Source organism: Castor canadensis, chromosome 12 (genome assembly GCF_047511655.1).
Source record: "Castor canadensis chromosome 12, mCasCan1.hap1v2, whole genome shotgun sequence".
Classification (NCBI taxonomy): Eukaryota; Metazoa; Chordata; class Mammalia; order Rodentia; family Castoridae; genus Castor; species Castor canadensis.
In genome coordinates, this window is record NC_133397.1 from 121,790,422 (window position 1) to 121,810,022 (window position 19,601).

Consider the following 19,601-nt stretch of genomic DNA (forward strand, 5'->3'; position numbering starts at 1 on the left):
TGAATTAATTACATAATTTTCCAGCTTCTCCTTGTGCTTAGGCACCAGCAGAAACATGTGAGGCACATGTGACCTCCTTTCAGATTTTGCCCCCTTGATTCACAACTCATAGGACCTCAGTGACTCCATTATGGAGTGGATTATTGTCCGTACCTGCTTGTCATGGGTTGACAGGAGGGTTTAAAAGACATTTCTAGTTACAAAGTGAGTGTGATGCACCATCAATATGCAATTACCAAACAAAGAAATTCACATTATTTAATATTTATTGAACCAAGTTTTTTCAATATCCAAGTGCCTAATTGTTTCTAACAACACAGTTGGTAAATTAACTCTTTCAGAGATGAATGATCCTAAACTAAGAAACTAGAGAACGAGTTGTATTTCAAATGTAGCACCTTAGTTCTGAGATGCTTCCTTTTTGTATACATAAACATTGATGTCATTATTGTCTACTGTTGTTGAATGAAGAGAATCAAATTTCCAAAGTTACACATGATTCTTTCAAGACTTTTTAGTTATCTTTTAAGTTTAAAGTTAATTAATTCTTTTTACTTCCTGATTTATAATTTGATGGTCAAAATTAAAAAGCGTTGCTATATAGTATACATATTTTCTGACACATCAATTCTTGCTTTGTTCTCCTTAGCAAAAAAAAAAATCAGAAAGTTTTCACTATTGCTAGTATCATAAATCAGTAAATAGTATCCTCTGGAAGAGAGAATACACACACACACATGCATATGTATATATGTATGTATATATGTATATATATATATGTCTCCTTATTTATATGTAAATTTATATTTCCTAATTACTCAAGATGATTTCTCATATTAGGAGTCCCATGGTAAAGAATGAAGGAATCAGTATTTCTTAGATAAAGACCAGAAAATGTTGATGCTAGAAAGGTGGAAAGGATCTTAGAAACTATCTAGGCTGGTTATTTGTACACTATCTTTAGCAACAGAACCTTTTTTGGCAAATTAGTGCTTAAAAAATGTGTGCAGAAAAAACATCTTTTCAATGAAACCTGAAGTGGAAATCCAATATGTCAAACAGGTCACGGATCAAATAACAAGCGGTGGGAGGAAGCATTTACTGGACCTGCACCATTTGCTTCCTTCCCACGTTCTCAAACCCCTGCCCCAGTTAATCTACTCCACAGAGACCTTAGAGCTATCAAGAGTTTAATTGGAAATATGATTGGTTGAATCCAACTGCCGAGTGGAGAAACTGACTCAAAATGTGCAAGTGGCTATTCGGATTTCTCCCAGATGGTTAATGACCAAGTCAAGTTTAGGACCAAGTTACAGCGCCATACCTGCCCAGGGAGATCATTTTCTGTCTGGCAAACCGTCTCCTCTGCTAGTTCTTATCTTCCTGGTCTCTAGTGCCCCATGGGGATCTCTCCCTTTATCAAGTTATATCCCTTATCCCTGGATTCTTCTCTCTCTCCCTGCTGTACACCAGTACCTCATTGCTTAAAATATATTTCCTCAGCTCCTTGGCCTCAGAGCTAAAGAAAAGCTGTAAACTCAACCATGTTCCAAATAGTACTAAAGGTTTTTCTATGTATGAAGAAGAAAAGACCCTCCTCTGTTGCATCTTAGGCATTGTGGAAAAGCTGTGAAGGAGGCTTTCTGACCAGGCAATTCTTCCTATGTTTCTCAAATGATTCCATAATGGACCCTTCCTTCTGTTTTTGCATAGAGGCTGGCAATAGTCTTCAGTTCTCTTAGATGGAAGGATGAACAGTTCCTTGACCCAGTGGGTTTACACACAAAGCATAAGCCACCCTTTCTCAATTTCCCCACTGTGTGCTATGTCACCTTAAACTACGAATGAAATCTCCTTTCAACTGTGCATGTTGTTTTCAAAATTTGTTTCATGATTTTTCTTGGAATGGGTAGATGACAAAAAATACAATTACACAAAGGTGAATGTAGTCTTTCTTTAAAATGGTAGTTTCAAATGAGCAGGAAATAAAAAAGGAGAGTTTGAATCATTTAATGGCAATTAAATTGGTTTGTGACAAGTGAATCTAAAACGAGGAAGATATATTTGATCGTCTCAAAAGGTGAAAGAGCAGAATATATTTACAGGTAAACTACCAAGGCAAAATCCTCACTGAACAACAAATAGATACTTAAACACTGAAGCACTGGAAGGTAAAACAGGTTATGCTAAGGGGAGGGTACTAGCAGGAGAGGGAGGGTAAATGAAGAGGTTCAGGAGGGTGAATATGGCCGATGTGCTTTCTGTACGTGTATGAGCATGGGACATTGAAGCTTGTTGAAGTTATTTGAAGAAAGATAATGGAGTAGGAGGGAGAATAATGGAGGGAATGAACCAAACTGGGTTAAAATATGTGTATTTATGGAAAGGTCACAATGATATCCCCTGTATAGCTATCATATACTAATAGAAATGTTTTTTTAAAAAAATCTGAGATTCCAAATTCCTGGGATTTTAAAAAAATTGGTAAGTAGATAAATACAACTCATTATTAGGTGATACTCTCTTTTGCTTTTAATTCAAATGTTGAAACATTCCTTTCTTATTCTTGTTTGAGTCTCTTTTTTGCTTTTCCTTTCTTTCTTTCTTTCCTTCCTTCCTTGTTGTAGTTATTGTTTTGTTTTGGTTTTTTCCTTCTAAACTGTGGAGTGGGCTGTGTCCTCTGGAGGAACTGGTGTCTGGGAGGGGCGTCAGCTCTCAGAGGCTCAGGCTCCCTCTGGCCTTTCTCTCTGATGTACAGTAACCTCCCCTGGAGGCTGAGCTTCTGAGAAATCCCCCACGCTGTGAACTCCACACCAGGAAGAACCTGGAAAAGAGCAATTAAAACAGCAGAGCATTCAGCAGACACAAGCTGTTCTCAGTCAACCCTACTGCTGTTCCAGGAACAGTTCTGGAAGGGACCTGTGGGCATAAGCGATTTGTTTTGCTATGTTTTCAAACATCTAGCTTGCTTCTCCTCATAAATACTGACTTTGATGAGTCAGTCAATTTAAACTTCTGAAATACCGTGAGACAAGCTGTCGATGAACTCTAAGTTTATTACCCTCAACTAACCAAAATTGTTTTAATCCTGCATGAAGGTATCTGACTTCACTGGGAGGTTTTGGGTTTTTGTTGGTGCTTTGTTTCATTTTGCAGTGCTAGGGATGGAACCCAGTGCCTTGTGAATACTAGGCTAGCGCTCTACCACTAAGTTACATTCTCAATCCCCTACATGATTGTTTTGTTTTGTTTTGTTGTTCGTTTGTTGTTGTTGTTTTGTTTGGAGACAAAAATCTCACTATGTAACCCAGACTGGACTTGAACTCACTGTCTTCTTTCCTCAGACTCCCAAGTGCTAGGATTGCAGATGTATACCACCACACCTAGCTACTTCGCTGTTCTGTTTGTTTGCTTGTTTGTTTGTTTTTGCTCTACTGGGGTTTGAACTTAGGACCTCAAGCTTGCTAGGCAGTTGCTTGTATCACTTGAGCCATGCCCCCAACCATCTTTGCTTCAACTCTTTTTTGAAAATAGAGTCTTGCATTTATGCCCAGAACAGCATGCACTGCTGTCCTCCTATTTTGTGCTTCTGAATAGCGGGAACAACAGGTGTTTGTCACCATGCTTAGTATTTATTGTTTGTCAAGGAGTTTCCTAAAGTTTTTTGCCAGGGCTTGCCTCAAACTGTGATCCTCCTGGTCTGCAACTTCTGAGTAGTTGCAATTAAGGCATGAACCACTTCACTGTTTTTAATATGACTTTCTTCCCCCGCAGAGTTAAGCAGAGCCCTTTTGTGATAGAGCAACTGAACAAGTTAAGGAAGGAAGTTGATTGGAAGAACAGAATGGCAAATATTGACAGAGACAAAGTGTGACAATTGCCTTTTTATAGAAGAATTGTCCAATGGAGGAGAATAGATTTATTCTTGTTTTAGTGCCTGAAGCAGAAGTAAGGCCAAATAGGAAAAATTACAGGAAGAAGTGCAGATCTCTTACCCTCGGCTTCCCGCCCATGGAAGGGACTGCCTGTGAGGTCAAATCGAAACATGAAAATACGTAGGAGACAGTTCATTGAGTGGAAAGACGCAGGACTAAATAAGACTTCTAAGGTCCTTCCCAACTCTAAGTCAGTGTGACTTCCTAAGGGTATGAGCAGAAGTAACCATCATAAATTTTATGATGACTTTTTGTTTCTGGTTTGTTGTTTTTATTTTTATACATTTTTTTTTATCTTAAAGCCTAGACGTTTCCTTAAGTCAGGAATACTTATTTGTCTCAGTTCCAAGTATTCTAGTAAGTAATATCAAGAAAACTGCTTGGAAGTGGTATCTTTATTAACACATCCTTCAGAACACAGCTTCTTTTAACATGATCTATCAACCTTTCTCTAATTTCTGTCCTCACATTTCTCTTCTCTCCACAACTGAAATCATTAGCATGCTAAAATTGCATGCACTCTCTGGGAACAAACGTATCCTCACAAAATTTATAAGGGGTTTTCATCGCTCATGTATCCTCACTCTAAATCAAATAGGTTTTAATAAGTGTATCTCTTTCTACTTTATGTCTCCACCTTGTACACCACTTGATCCATTATTCCTTTTGCCTTTGTCCGTATTTTTGTGAAATGCCCAGGAACTCAGAACAAAACATAAAACCCAACAATGTTCAACCAGCTGATTTGCTTCTGCTCATAAGATCAGAATTCTCTCCCTTTTTCTGACCATTCATTTCGGCCCTAGTAAATGACCTCAATGAACTCTAGGCTGAAAGTTAGAGAAAACTTGTATAAGTCTCATGTGACATTTACTAACTGGGTGACTTTGAAAAAAATGACGTAAATGCTTATGATTTCAGTTTCTGCCTAAATGAAGTAAGATACTGTCTTTTTCTAAGTGTAGCTGGCTCCAAAGAAGTGAGACTAATATAAGATAAGGAATTTGATAAGGTTAAAAACTCTTAAAATGTACGGTATTTTGTTTTATTTTTGCCTCTCCTTCTCAGGTCTCAGGATATTTGTTTTCTGATATGAAAGGAGAATTCTCAGACGGTAACTTTGTATTTATAAAGCATAAATTTATACTTAAATTACAAGCAAAGAACCCAGACTTGAAATACAATTGTTAAAATTATCATTTTAATTCTCCTGTTTAGAGCATTCTTAAATATTTCATGAGTTTTATGATGTTAAAAACTACTAACTAGCTCATTTAGTTCTTCTAATTAACACAAAAGGTTCAGAGAGAATGGTAATCACCGTGACTTGTGATACCTTGGGTGATAATAAACTCTACGTACCTCCCAGGTCCAAGGCTTAGGGCTCACAGAACCCAGGTAACACTGTTGGGGTTGTAGTGTGTATTGGGGGGGTGTTAGAACAATTGATGGTGCAATATGGTAGGTAAACTTCATGTTCTGAAAACAGGCTGTGCAAGTATAAATCCCAGTTCTGCTGACTCGCCTACATGACCTTGAGCAAGTTCCTTCCTGTCTCAGTTTCCTCATCAATAAAATGGCCAAGATTCTGTGACCTCACCCTTTGAACTATTTTGAAATTCAAAGGTAATAAAGCACGTAAACTGAAGGTAGTGGATAGAGTTCCATAAACGACTGCTCTTTCTAGCACATGAGTTTTATTAATAATTTCCTCCTACATGTTAAAATCGGAGCAGGTCTTTTTTCATAGGTATCTAAGAAATATCTAAACACGTCCTTCCGCCTGAGGTCAGAGTTGGTTTTATTTTGACTCTCTTTTTAACACCAGCATGGGGCCCCTAAAAGAAGTCCTAGAAATGTTCATAATATTTCTTTTATTTATCGCTGACCTACACAGAGGTCTGAGTTAAAATCCACAGGACTGTTAGCACTCATCCTTTTATAATTAAGGTTCTCCTCTTTCAAGTTATCTTTTACAGTTTAAATCATTCAAGCTAACTGTCATAGAGAAGGGTGTGACTCTTCTTTTTTTTAAATTCATTTATTCACATATGCATGCATTGTTTGGGTCACTTCTCCCCCCTACCCCCCTATCCCCTCCCTCCCCCACTTGCCCCCTCGCTCCCAGGCAGAACCTGTTCTGCCTTTATCTCCAGGCATAAGCAATAATAAGAAAGACAAAGCATTTTTGCTAGCTGAGATAAGGGTAGCTATACAGAGAGACTCCTAGCATTGCTTCCATGTACAAATGTGTTACATCCCAAGTTGATTCATCTCTAACTGATCCTTACACTGGTTCCTGATCCCCTTCCCATATTGACCTCTGTCGCTTTAAAGTTTCTGTATTAGTTCTTCTGCAGTGGGGACATCAAACACTTTCATGTTTTGGGTTTCTTACCTATCACCATATCACCCTTATGTGCTCTCCCCTTGTCATGTGACCCAAGTCGAACCACATTGCTTCATTTGCCCTAGATCTAAAGTCTACATATGAGGGAGAACATATGATTTTTTGTCTTCTGAGCCTGGCTAACCTCGCTGAGAATGATGTGACTCTTTTAATTGGTTCTTACAAGAAGACAATTGGAAGTAAAAACATGGTGAGAGTCTTTACTGCATTAAGCTGACCCTTCAGGAGGAATTGTAAATGAACATCAAACCCTGTTCACCCTTCCCACCTGCCTCCTTCAAAAGAGCGACTGATACCTAACCCTGTAAGGATAAGCTCCACACTGTTAGCCAAACACCTGGCAAGGGCACATCACATTAAAGCTGCCAGATTTAATAATCAGTGTTTGCACTGGTGTTAAAATATTTTAATATTATAATTATGTGACCCCCCCTACTTTTTTATCCAAAAGCTAAATTTATTCTAGTGACAAACCTTAACTTTTTGAAATATTTGAGGTTTGTGTCCAATGTTAAGAAAAACAAAGAAGGCCTATGTCCAGATACATTAATCCCATGCTGTTAGTCAGTTTAAAGATTTAATTATATCATGGAAATTACTTCACAAAGCTGTATCTACCTCTGTTCTGTGGATAATCTCCCCAGTTTTCTTGTAACACAAAAAAGATAATCCAAGATCTTTAAGATCTTATCTGATTCCAGTAACATATAATTCTAAGAACATGATTCTATTCTAACTGGATAATGAGGCATAAATGCCAGAAAGAAAGGGGAATGGAATAGGAAAAAATAGAGGAATACTAATGAGTCCAACCACTGAGAAATAAAACGCAGCATAAGACTTAGATAAGAAGAGACTGAAGAGATAGGTATGGCACCATTTGATTTTCATAGTAAACAGAGGATAAGAATTATGATATCTTACATTTATAGTTATGGATTCCCAATATTTGTTCATGATTGTGGTTGTAATGCCTATCAGGACCCCAATATTGATTATCATTCAAGCCCTTGAAAAGAAAACTGTGAGTTGGTTTATAGTACACTGTAAGATAGGACCTGGGACAGAAAAAAAACAGGACATTAGATTCTGAATTCTTCTCCCTCTTCTCCTGAGCAACCAAGAAATACTTCTCTATCTGCCCAATCTCAGAAACTTATAGAAGGAAAGATAGAGGAAGGATAAAGAATTCAGAGCCTGAATGCAGACTGAAGCTCAGAGCTGAGTCAGAAGGAAGCCAACAACAATTTATTTCATATTTTCAGAAGAAAAACAAAATCAGGCACAAAATGACAGTGTGCTTATGTAACATCTGCTAGGTGTTTTCTCAATATCCATGATTAATCTTTAAAAATGCAATTATATTCAAGTTTAGCATCATACTAATTTGTCACTAGCACATGAATTAAAAGCAAAACTCTAGAAATATACTGTCCAAAAAAGGATACCACATGTGGCTGTGGAGCGTGTGAGACGTGGGCAGTCCAAACTGAGAAGTGTAAAATGCACACTCAATTTCTAAGACTTCTTACAATTTTTTTAAAAAATAGAATACAAATTATCTCATGAAAAGTTTTATATCTATTAGATGTTAAATGATGACATTTTGAATAAATTGAAGTGAATGTTATTAAAATTAATTTCATTTGTTTCTTGTCTTTTTTTTTTTTTTAACTGTGGTTACTAGAAAAGTTTCAATTACACACATGGCTCCCATTGTATTTTTCTTGTACCGTGCTGCTCTGTAGCAAAACTTCTGTCTTCATACCCTGGAGCCACTATATACAGCCTGCACATTCTCAGGTGGGCGGAGAATAACAGTAATAGTTCCTGCTGCTCTGGGTGCTTCTTGGTACCTTTGCATCTGCAAGTCAGTGGAAGTGAGCTGTCCCTGAAATGGACCTGACCTTGAGCAAGGCAGCATTCTTCAGCCAGGCAATTCCCCAAGACAGACTCAATGGAGACATGAGCCTCCAGTGCTCCCAGCAGCTGGAGGAATGTGTGCCTGGCAGGCGCACCCTGCCATCTATAATAACCCTTGTTGTATAACAGAAGGAACTTTCAATGGAAAATTAAGAGAAGCTAGAAAAATGAATCCTTTGAATTTGCCAACACAGACACTGCTGGCTTACATAATTTCAAGTCTATTCTAATCATGGTGAAATTCTTCCACTACCATAGAATGAAAATAAGTTTGTTTTGCATATATTATTTGAAAAACTATTGAGGTTCTTCTTGGAAAATAATGAGACAAAAAAATCAAAATGATTATCTTTGCACTTTATGGAGTATACTTGGTAGACAGATAAGAAATATTCACATAAACAAATTATTGAAATAAGACATATTCAATACAATAATAATGCTGTACAGTGCACATTAAATGTCTAATGGATAGTACAGACAATTCTTCAGAACAGGTAGAAATGACAAGGGCTGAATAAATTCGTGTTCACAAAGGAGACAATACAAGTAATAGAAGCAAAATGAGCAATGATGTGAATAAACGTAGCAAATTTGCAGGAAACACACAGACATATCTGGCTGGAGTGCTGGACAGCACAAGAGGTGAAACTATGAGCACAAGCTGGAGGAAGAATTGGGTACCATGGCTTTATATGGTAGGGTTCTAGAGAGGTAGGATTATAAATTCGGAGAAGTTACTGGGACATCACTTTGGCAAACTGCCAAATAAACTCTCTTTAACTCCTTTAAAACTCTGCATTCATAATAAAATAGTGTAGCTTATTTTATCCTAGGTAATCATGGTGAAGTCTTCCTGCTTTATTAATAATTAGGCCTTCAAAACATAAGAAGCTCCTGAGACAGGGTTTTGTGTCAGAATATCAGACATGAATAATGATCAAGAAGGAATATGCTATTAATTGCTATTTACTGTTGAAGAGGACAAGCCAGCAGATCTAATGTAGAAAGACAAGTTATGTGTGATTAAGTGGAGAGTAGGAAGTTCCAAAGTGTCATTAAATTATCAAACTATGACAAAAAGTACTAGGAAGTAGTTGATGTGAGATCAGCAAACAGGTAATACTACAAAATCTGAGGAAGGCAAAGGATCTCCTTTTGGACATTGATAAGGGAGGCATAACTAAGTGAAGCTGATCTGCCTATGGGTATTGTTTAATCTTTCTCTTCTAACATTAAAGAATGACAATACAAACTTCATCCAAAAAAAGTGGTTTCTGAAGCTGCTGCATATATACTCACCTTTTCCTTCACCTATAACAACAGTCTATTTTTGTGTGTTTGCTCTTGGTTATCTCAGACTCAGATTAGTCCCAAGGAAGGTTGGCAAGTGTACAGCTCAGCACAGGATCCTGATGGGCGGTGCATTTGCACAGTGGTGGCTCCAGAACAGAACCTGTGCTCCAGGGATGCCAAAAGCAGGCAACTTCGCCAACTGCTGGAAAAGGTAGGTGTCCTGTGTCCCTTTTGCATATCTTCTATTGAAATTTACCATCCTGTGAAAAGAAAATATGGTTGATAATATGATGGTGGGGAGGAACCTTCTGATTTTGTCCCCCTTTTCATATAAACTTATTTCTGCTCCTTGAAAGGATTATCTCAAGATTCCTGCTATATTATTCTATTTATATGGGTTTTTTTAGTTTTCCCAACATTGTATACTTAAGACAAGCTTTCAACCATGTATCTTAATATCTAGTCAGTCTCTCCTTAAGAGAAATGAAAAAGCAAGTGGTCTTATTCTGAGCCAGAAATTCAGCTCCAACTCTCAGGATCACACTAGGCCCTTTGAGCTCATGTTTGTGGATACCACGAGCAATCTTGCAAGAAAGCTAAAATAATGGCTTGCAATATGCAAGCTCTCTGGACGGATAATGAATAATTCCAAGTATTTATCGTCATTCTCTAAGTCATTCCTTTGAACATTAAGCTCTTCAATTTCATTCAATACCATCCTCTCCGTAATTTACTTAAGCTGGAGCCATAATAATCAAATGCAGAATGCCCTTGATTTATTCTCTTTTGCAGATAAAAGTCAGCTCATGAAAGGTTATTTATGTTTAGCTAGGAAGGGGAAAACTCAGTGAAAGGCTCTTTCAATTATCTCCATTCAGACTTTCCCTGAGCTGGGCTCTGAATACAGTAGGACATCTGGAATGGTCAGAACGATGCAAGGATGACATGTTTGAATTTTAAATATCAGAGATGATAAAATAAATCAGGTAGTATGTGTTTTAGAGGATATCATGGTCACCAGTTCACTCTGTGCTGTATCATTTCCATGATCATCATACACTTATGGCATTGAATAGAAGCTGTTTAAACTAAAATTGAGAAAGCTAAAATATGAAAGAATCTAGTCTGTTAATATAGACAAAGAAGTTTTCACTATTTCAAGCCAGGCTACAGTAACTTTCCCCTGCTTGCCAATATAGTGAAAATAAGTTTCCTCTGTGTGCATCATTTGAAAATCTGTTGTTCTAAGGTTTTAAAAAGCCTACCTTTACACAAAGCTTAGTCTGTTTCTCCTTCCCCTGTCCTTGGAGATGTGATCATCTGTTGGCTCTCTCTTTTCAAGCCTTCTTTCATGGTAAGCCCCCAATTTCCCTGCTCCTTCCATATCTGTCCCCAGACAAGAGCACTTGTCAAGTCCATTCAAATCAATAACTCTAGCTAATGGGTCTCTTAACTATTAGAAATCATTAAAGATCAATTATGATCACCTTTGAATGTTGTTTTCCAATCTTTTTAAAAATGTGTCTATTTTTATTCAAATCTTAGTTATCTTTATCACTTTTATGTTTTATCTTATTAGTTATTGAGAGATGTTAAATCTTTCATTGTTTTTCACTTGTGCTGGGAGTACATTGTGGTATTTACAAAAGTTCTTATGATATATCAAATATATCATACTTGAATTCACCCCTTCCACCATTCTCTTTTATCCCCGCTGCCCCCATTCCTGGAATAGTTTCAACAGGCATCACTTTTCCATTTACAGACATGTCATGTGTGCACAGTATTTTACACTATATTCCCCCTCCTACACCCTTTCCCTACATTCTTCTACCTCCACTGGTACCAACTACCCAGACAGAACCTGTTTTGCTCTCCTGCTTTCTGATTTTATACAAAAAAAGAGACATTTTTGTTTGTTTAAGATAGCTATACAGGGAGTATGCTTGTGATATTTCCATGTATATGTGTATTATAACCCAAATTGGTACATCTAATTTATTGTTTTCCAATCTTGATTAACTTTTTATGAAAAATTCAAATATATGGTTTTATTGTGTTTGATTACCAGGAAAATTCATTACAACAGAAAAAAATTTAGTGTTTTAAATCCAATTTTGATTTTCTATTAAATTGTATTTCTACTCAGATTACTGATATTCTGCACAAATCTTTTCAATCAGATATATCTTATTTCTACATCAAATATGCTAAGATAGATTTCCTTAGACATCATTACATTGTATTATGTATTGTGTTTTTCAGTATAGCATCGCATGTACATAAACACTCATAGACAATTTTTTTAAATCAGCTGAAAAAATTCAAATGCATTATAAAAGGCAACAAGTGAATAATTCTTTCTATAGGTCCAAAGTGAAATGTTTTTCTGACACATGGAGTTAGAGGTGAGTAAAGAATGAGTAAGGCAAGAAAGTATGAGCAGAAGATGGCTAACACTTTTATTTCAAGTACATCATTTTATTTATACAGATAATCACAGAAATAAGTGTAACCACTCCATCCAACATATAATTTGAATATTTTAAAGAAATTCTAGGAAATTGTATCTGTAAAAATTTATCAATATCCAAATGACAGAAAACAAATGAAATTTATTCAAAAAACTCAAAGTCCACAAACACTGGATTTATCAAATTAACTATAAGATAGTTTTATGACAGTGGAGAAATAGTCAATTGTGAAAACTCTTTTACAGTGGCTGGAGGAGATAAGTAGCCTGTTTGCTGCACAAATCCCAAGAAATGATGTCTGAAATGAGCATTTTTTTTTTCAGACCCAGTCAGTCCATGCCTGATTTCTCTATAGCTTCACTTGTCTCCAGGGTTTCATAAGGCAAATAGGGGTGTGGCCTTTTGCCAGCAGCCATTCATTCACCAAATAGATTGATCTAGTCAATCGAAGGGAATATTGTTAAAAAGATAGTAGTGATAATAATATTTCCATTATCACGATTTTATATTGCATTTTGATCCACTCCATTCAATCCCTGTAGACGAGCTAGCTGTTGCTCCATGTGTACATAAAGGAAAATCAGTGCTTCCTGAGTTTAAAAACTTTCCAAGCCACTGGTCCTATGAGCTGCGAACCTTGGGTCTGCTTTGCATTTTGTTTTTACACCATTCTGAATACCTCTGCTGGTTTACTTACTTAAGTGTGGAACCAAACATCTTAGAAGTATGTAATTTACTAGACATTAGAAAATTAATTTCATAGTAGCTCATGTCTTATTAAGCCAGATCTAAAATTGTTCACCTAAAACAATACTTGACAGCTACGTAGCTTCTCTGTCCAGCTGCATATGTTCTGTGTGGTCTAGGACAATATTTCCTAAAGCAGAACTTTTAAAATACCACACTGGCAATCTTATCGCCAATAAAATACACTTAAGAAACAGTATGTAATACTTCACTTTGAAAACTTTCAACACACAGTTTAACACTAAGGTTCTGGAAAGTCCCATAGCAAAGTCCCTTGGCTATTTTTGTTAAACACGGGCTTTCCAAACATACTGAACCCCACAGCTTTTTTTATCTCAAGTGGCCTACATACTTATAGTGAGTAACAGTAAAAATATATTAACTTGTATTTGTCCAGAAACACCTCAGGCATTTCATTTATACATAAAACCAGTACAAAGAGTTCACAGTAATCTTTAGTAAAGGAGGACAATGAGTTTCTCGAACTTTGTAGAGAGTGACTATGTAGTTACTTTTGTATTGCTGTATCAAATACCCGAGAAAAACAACTTAAGGAGAAGGATTTCTTTTGGCTCATGTGATTCTGCTGTGAGATAAAACACAGAGGTAGGGAGTATCTGGTGCAGCAAAACTACTCATCTTATGGCAGAAAGAAGGCAGAGAGAGAAAATTAGCAGGGGCCAGGACAAGATAGCCCTCAAGGAGGTACCACATGACCTATTTCTCCAGCTACTCCCCACCTGATAAAGTTTCCAGAACCTCCCATTGGAGAACCACCAGTTGGGGATCAAGTCTTCAAACCATGGGCCTGTAGGAGCCATTTCATATTCAAACCATAATAGGGACACGGGACATGTATGGAAAACAGAACTGCAGAATGACTTCAGAAACAAGCAAACTAAAAGAGGAAACATGTCAGACAGATCTTCCTACAAGTCAATGAGGATGGTGCCCTGTACCATCAGGAACCTGATGGTCAATGTGTCCTTATAAGCAGTAAGAAATTAATCCTAGATACAGCTGACAAGAAGTACAAGAGCAACCCAGAGCCAAATCCTGTCCAATGAGAATTAGACAATTCTATCTCCAGCCTTTGCCCCAACTGCAACTCTCACATGATTATGCAATATGAAGTTTCCAATCAAGTATCAGCAGGAGTTCTCTCAATGTATTGACCCCAACATAAATTAATTTTGAAAATTAACTTGCTAGGGTGACTCAAAGGTAAAATAAAATAGAGGCTGTTTAAACTCTATTCAGAATACCTTATTTTGCCCATCATTTTCTGATTGCATGGACTGCCTAAGTATACAGAATTCTGAGGAAGATATCAGCCATCTAAAGATGGATATTTTCACAGACACATGCCATACTTAAAAGGTAGTCACTTTCTTTATAGCAAATGGCTTTCTTTTATTCATGCTTAGCCATAAATGAAGTTTGAAAATTACTTTGAAAATACTGCATTTTTCCACAATGAGATGCCATGCTTTCAGTGTTGTCTAAGTAATTTTGTGCTGCACTAAAGATTTAAAAAAAAGATGCTTTCTACATGTAAGAATGACAGTAAGTTAAGAAATATTTGTAAGGATCAAGCAAGATGGCAGATTGTTGACATCCCTATAGCCTAGCAGTGACTAACTACCCTGAAAAAAGGAGATCAGAGGACCTCAAAAGGCACCCACAGGGTTCAATAACCACTAAGAAGCAAAGCTCTTTCTGAATCCACAGAGAAGCAACTAACCATGAGAAGATAGGAAGAACAACTCACAGCTCAACACTCCCGATCCCCTACCCTTGAAATCTTTGCATGGCTCCAGGCTCCCTTACTTAGTGCTCAGCAATAAGTTCTGCTTCCTGGCACACACAGGAACTTGGAGCTCCATGCTCCCCCCTGCCACATGACCTGATACCTTCACCTGAAACACCAGGGAAACTGGCACCGCCCCGTATAAGCACAGTTCCTACTGCTCCAGGGTAACAGAAGGCACAGGCCAGCAGGCTTGGTTCCCCCATCCCTGCAGCAGCAGCTGCCATGGCTCCTGGTAGTCTGTGCCTGCAAGTAGATCTCAGGGCTTCCGCAACCTGAAGGCTTGGTTCCCCCTTTCCTGTAGGACTACTGTTCTGCCCTCCTGAAGCCCCTACCTGGAAAGAGGGCCCCAGAACTCCTACTGCCCAAAGGCTTGGCTCCCCCATGCCTACATCAGTTGCCCTGGCTCCTGGTAACCCATGCCAGCAAGCGGCCTCAGTGCTCCTGCTACCCACAAGCTCAGTTCCCCCATGTCTACAGGGCTACTGAATTGGCCTCCTGGAGCCCATGCCTGGAAAGCAGGCCCCAGAACTGCCACTGCCTGAAGGTTTGGTTCCCCTGTGCCTGCAACAGCTGCCTTGATACCTGAAAGCCTACACCCCAACACAAGTGACCCCAAGGCCTTCACTGCCTTGTGGACACCAGATGATTCAAGCCTGCTGGCTTTGCTGTCCCACAGGCATCCTCAACTTGCTACTCAGTACCAGGAGCCTGTCACCACACACACAAGTGAACCCCAAGCTCCACGCTTTGCTGTTCTGTTGGAGATTTCCCTCCCCACAGAGCACAGAGGCCCATTGCCCTGTTGCTCCCAAGCCCTCCCCTGGGAGATCTCCCAACCCCCCATCAAAGAGTGGGAACCCAGCTTCTTCACTGGGTGGAAATCTGCCATTCTGTGGGTGCCAGAAGACCTGCTTTGCTAAGGCACAAAAAAGTCCAACACTTCCCACTGTGCCTGACAACTGAAGAGCCTGTTTTTCTATTAAAAAGCAAAAATGCCAGATTCCCTACCGAGAGGAGGAAAGCTGTAATCTGTTACTCTGTGGACAGCACCAGAAGACCTGCTTCCCCAAAGTGTGCAAGGGCCAACACTTCCCACCTTGTCAGCCTACAGGAGAGTCCAGTCTCCCCTGTCTAAGAGCTGGAACCCCAGCTCTCCCACTGACTGGAAATCTGCTGCCCTGCAGCTGGTAGGAGGCTGACCTCCCAAGGTGCACAGAGGCCCAATTCTCCCCACTGTTCCTGACATCAAGAGAGTCCCTGCTCCCCCATTGAAGAGCAAGAATGCCAGATTCCCCCTGAGGGAAGGAAAACTGTCTTGCTTCTCTGTGGGCAGCACCAGAAGCCTAGGGCTTCACACTGTGCCTCCCTGCAAGAGATTCTGGTCTCAACTTTCCAAGAGCTGCAATCCCAGCTCCTCCATTGAGGGGCACCTGTTACTCTGCAGGTGCTAGGAGGCCTGCCTCCCACACTGCACAGAGACCCAGCATTCCCCACTGCAACTGCAGGGTAGCCCCCTGGACTCCTATAAAAGAGCAGGAGCTCTGGCTCCCTCACTGAGGGGAGAAAAGAGGTAATCTGCACCACAACAAGAACCCTGCAAGGAGTAACACTGCCAGCATACTCTTCTCTGAGGAACACTATTGGTGCTCCAAGAGAAAAAACTCAAAACCCCAACTATAGGGATACAAGTGATTAAAATCCTAAGCAAAAAACAACTCCAGATGTGTAAATCTTAACACAAAATGAAACAGCAAGATAATCACTCTCCCTCAAAAACTAATTCTACCACTAAGGATCTAAACACCTGTGTAGAGGAAGAGATATCAAATGATGAATTCCAAAAAACAATAGTAAAAATGATAAATGACCTCAAAGAAGAAACACAAAATCTAGTATTTGACCTCAAAGAAGACATGAATAAATAATTAATTGAGTTCAAATGGAATACAAACTAACAGATGAATGAAATTAAGAAGACTATCCAGGGTATGAAAGAGGAAATCAATAAAGATTCAGAAATCCTGAAAAATAATCAGTCTGAAATAACTCAATATTCCAAATTTAAAAATCTCAATTGAAAGCTGGGTGAAGAGTGGAACAAGTTGAAAATAGAGTATCAGGAACTGAAGACAAAGTAGAGAAATTAGACCAAACAGTAAAAGATCATGAAAGAATACTAAGAAAATACATATGGAACATGCAAAATATCTTGGACACCATGAAAATACAAAACCTATGAATCATGGGTCTAGAAGAAGAGGAGATACAAACTAAAGGTATTAACAACCTATTCAATAGAATAATAGCTGAAAACTTTCCTAACCTCAAGAGAGAGTCATACAGGTGCAGGAAGATTACAGAACACCAAACCATGAGGACCAAAAAAGAAACTCCCCCAGAGACATCATAATGAAAACACTTAGCACACAGAACAAAGAAAAAATTCTGAAAGCTGCAAAAGAGAAAATACATGTCTCATGCAAAGAAAAACCCATTAGAAAAACAGCACATTTCTCATCTCAAACTCTAAACACAAGAAGTCATGGAAAGACATAATTCAGGTCCTGAAAGAAAGCAACTGTTAACCTAGACTAATCTACCCAGCAAAACTATCCTTCCTAATTGAAGGAGAAATTAAAACCTTCCACAATAAGAAAAAAATTGAAGGAATTTACAGCTACCAAGCCAGCACTACAAAGGATACTTAAAGGACTTTTACATATAAAAGAAGAAACCAGAGTGAGACAGGAAGACTCAAGAAAGAATAAACGCTTTTTGAGCAAGCAGATCAGTAAACAGGGAATAGGTAAAACTGAACAACAGGGACATAGAAATAACTGGAAACAACAGGCACCTCTCAATATTAACACTGAACGCAAATGGCCTCAACACCCCAATCAAAAGACATAGAATAGAAAATTGGGTTAAAAAACAAGACCCAAACATATGTTTCTTACAAGAGACTCATCTCACTGAAAAAAATAAACACTGGCTTAGAGTCAAAGGGTGGAAAATAGTTTTCCAAGCAAAGGGACCATATAAACAGGCAGGAGTAGCTATACTCAGATCTGACAAAGTAGACTACAGATTAAAATCAATCAGAAGAGACAATGAAGGTCACTTCATATTAATGAAAGGAACAATTCATCAAGAGGAAATACCAACCCTTAACATATATGCACCAAACACAGGGGCACCCATCTACATTAAAAAAAAAGAAACTCTAATAGCCATAAGAGCCATAGTGATAGTGGGAGACCTGAATACCCCACTGTCACCAATAGACAGGTCATCCAAGCAAAATATCAACAAAGAAACTTCAGAACTACTCCACACATTATACCAAATAGACATAGTTGATATCTACCGAGTATTTCACCCAACAACTAGGCAATACACATTGTTTTCTGAAGCTCATGGAACTTTCTCCAAAACAGATCACATTTTAGGACATAAAGCAAGTCTCAACAAATTCAAGAAAATTGAAATAATCCCCTGAATCATATCAGATCACAGTGGAATAAAACTAGACCTCAACAGAAAAAAAAAATTCAAACATACGAAGACTGAACAACACACTGATGAAAAATGAATGGGTGAGTGAAGAAATAAGGGAAGAAAACAGAAAGTGCTAGAATCCAATGAAAATGAAAATACAACCTACCAGAATCTATGGGACACAGCAAAGGCTGTGCTAAGGGGAAAGTTTATAGCTATAAGTGCCTACATTAAAAAAATCAGAGACCTCTCAAACAAACAACCTAATGATGCACTGTAAGTACCTAGCAAAACAAGAACAAACCAAACCCAAACCAGCGGATGGAGAGAAATAATAAAAATCAGGGCTAAGACTAGTGAGAGTGAAACCAAACTATACAAAGGATCACAGACAAAAAGTTGGCTCTTTGAAAAGATTAACAAGATCTACAAACCCTTAGCCAAAATGACAAAACAGAGGAGGGAGAAGACCCAAATTACCAAAATCAGAGATGAAAAAGGAGGCATAACCACAAATACAAACAGAGAATCATTAGAGAGTACTTTGAAAGCTTATATTCAATTAAATTGGAAAATCTAGATGAAGCTGATAAATTCCTAGATGTATAACCAACCAAAATGAACCAAGAGATATTAGACACCTAAATACTCCTATTATATCCAATGAAATTGATGCAGTAATAAAGAGTCTCCCTACAAAGAAGAGCCCAGGACCTGATGGAATCACAGCCAAATTTTACCAAACCTTTAAAGAACTAATATCAATACTCCTCAAATTTTTACAAGAAATAGAAAGGGAAGAAACCCAACAAAACTCATTCTATGAAACCAGCATTACACTCACTCCAAAACCCAATAATGACATAGCCAGAAAAGAGAATTATAAACCAGTATCTTTAATGAATATAGGTGCAAAGATTCTCAACAAAATACTGACAAACAGAATTCAACAACACATTACAAAGATCACACACCATGACCAAGTCTGTTTCATTCCAGGAATAAAAGGATGGTTCAACATCCATAAATCCATAATGTAACACAGCATATAAACAGTAGCAAAGATAAAACCACATGTTTCTCTAAATAGATGCACAAAAAACCTTTGACAAAATCCAACACCCTTCTGTGATAAAAGCTCTGAAGAAACTAGGAATAGAAGGAACATTCTTCAACACAATAAAGGCTCTATATGACAAACCTAGAGCCAACATCAAACTAAGTGGAGAACAACTGAAACCATTCCCCTTGAAGTTAGGAATAAGACAGGCCTGTCCACTTTCTCCATTCCTATTCAATATTGTTTGGGGATTTATAACCAAAGCAATAAGACAAGAGCACAAATAAAAGGGATTCAAATAGGGAGGGAAGTCAACTTATCCCTGTTTACAGATGACATGATCCTATACCTAAAAGACCCCAAAACCTCTACCAAAAAACTATTGGAAATCATAACCTCTTTCAGCAAAGTAGCAGGATACAAAATTAACATACAGAAATAAGTA

The 19,601-nt window shown here is 38.2% G+C and overlaps 1 protein-coding gene across 2 annotated transcripts in view; it reads left to right on the forward strand.

The window, feature by feature from the left end:
* The window catches only part of Olfm3 (olfactomedin 3), a 202,382-nt gene that overhangs the window by 151,700 nt on the left and 31,081 nt on the right, over positions 1–19,601 (forward strand). For both annotated transcript variants that reach the window (XM_020154970.2, XM_020154969.2), the window contains exon 2: positions 9,629–9,775. In XM_020154970.2, coding sequence (XP_020010559.1) covers positions 9,629–9,775 — 147 coding nt within the window. The remainder of the gene's footprint in view (positions 1–9,628; positions 9,776–19,601) is intronic.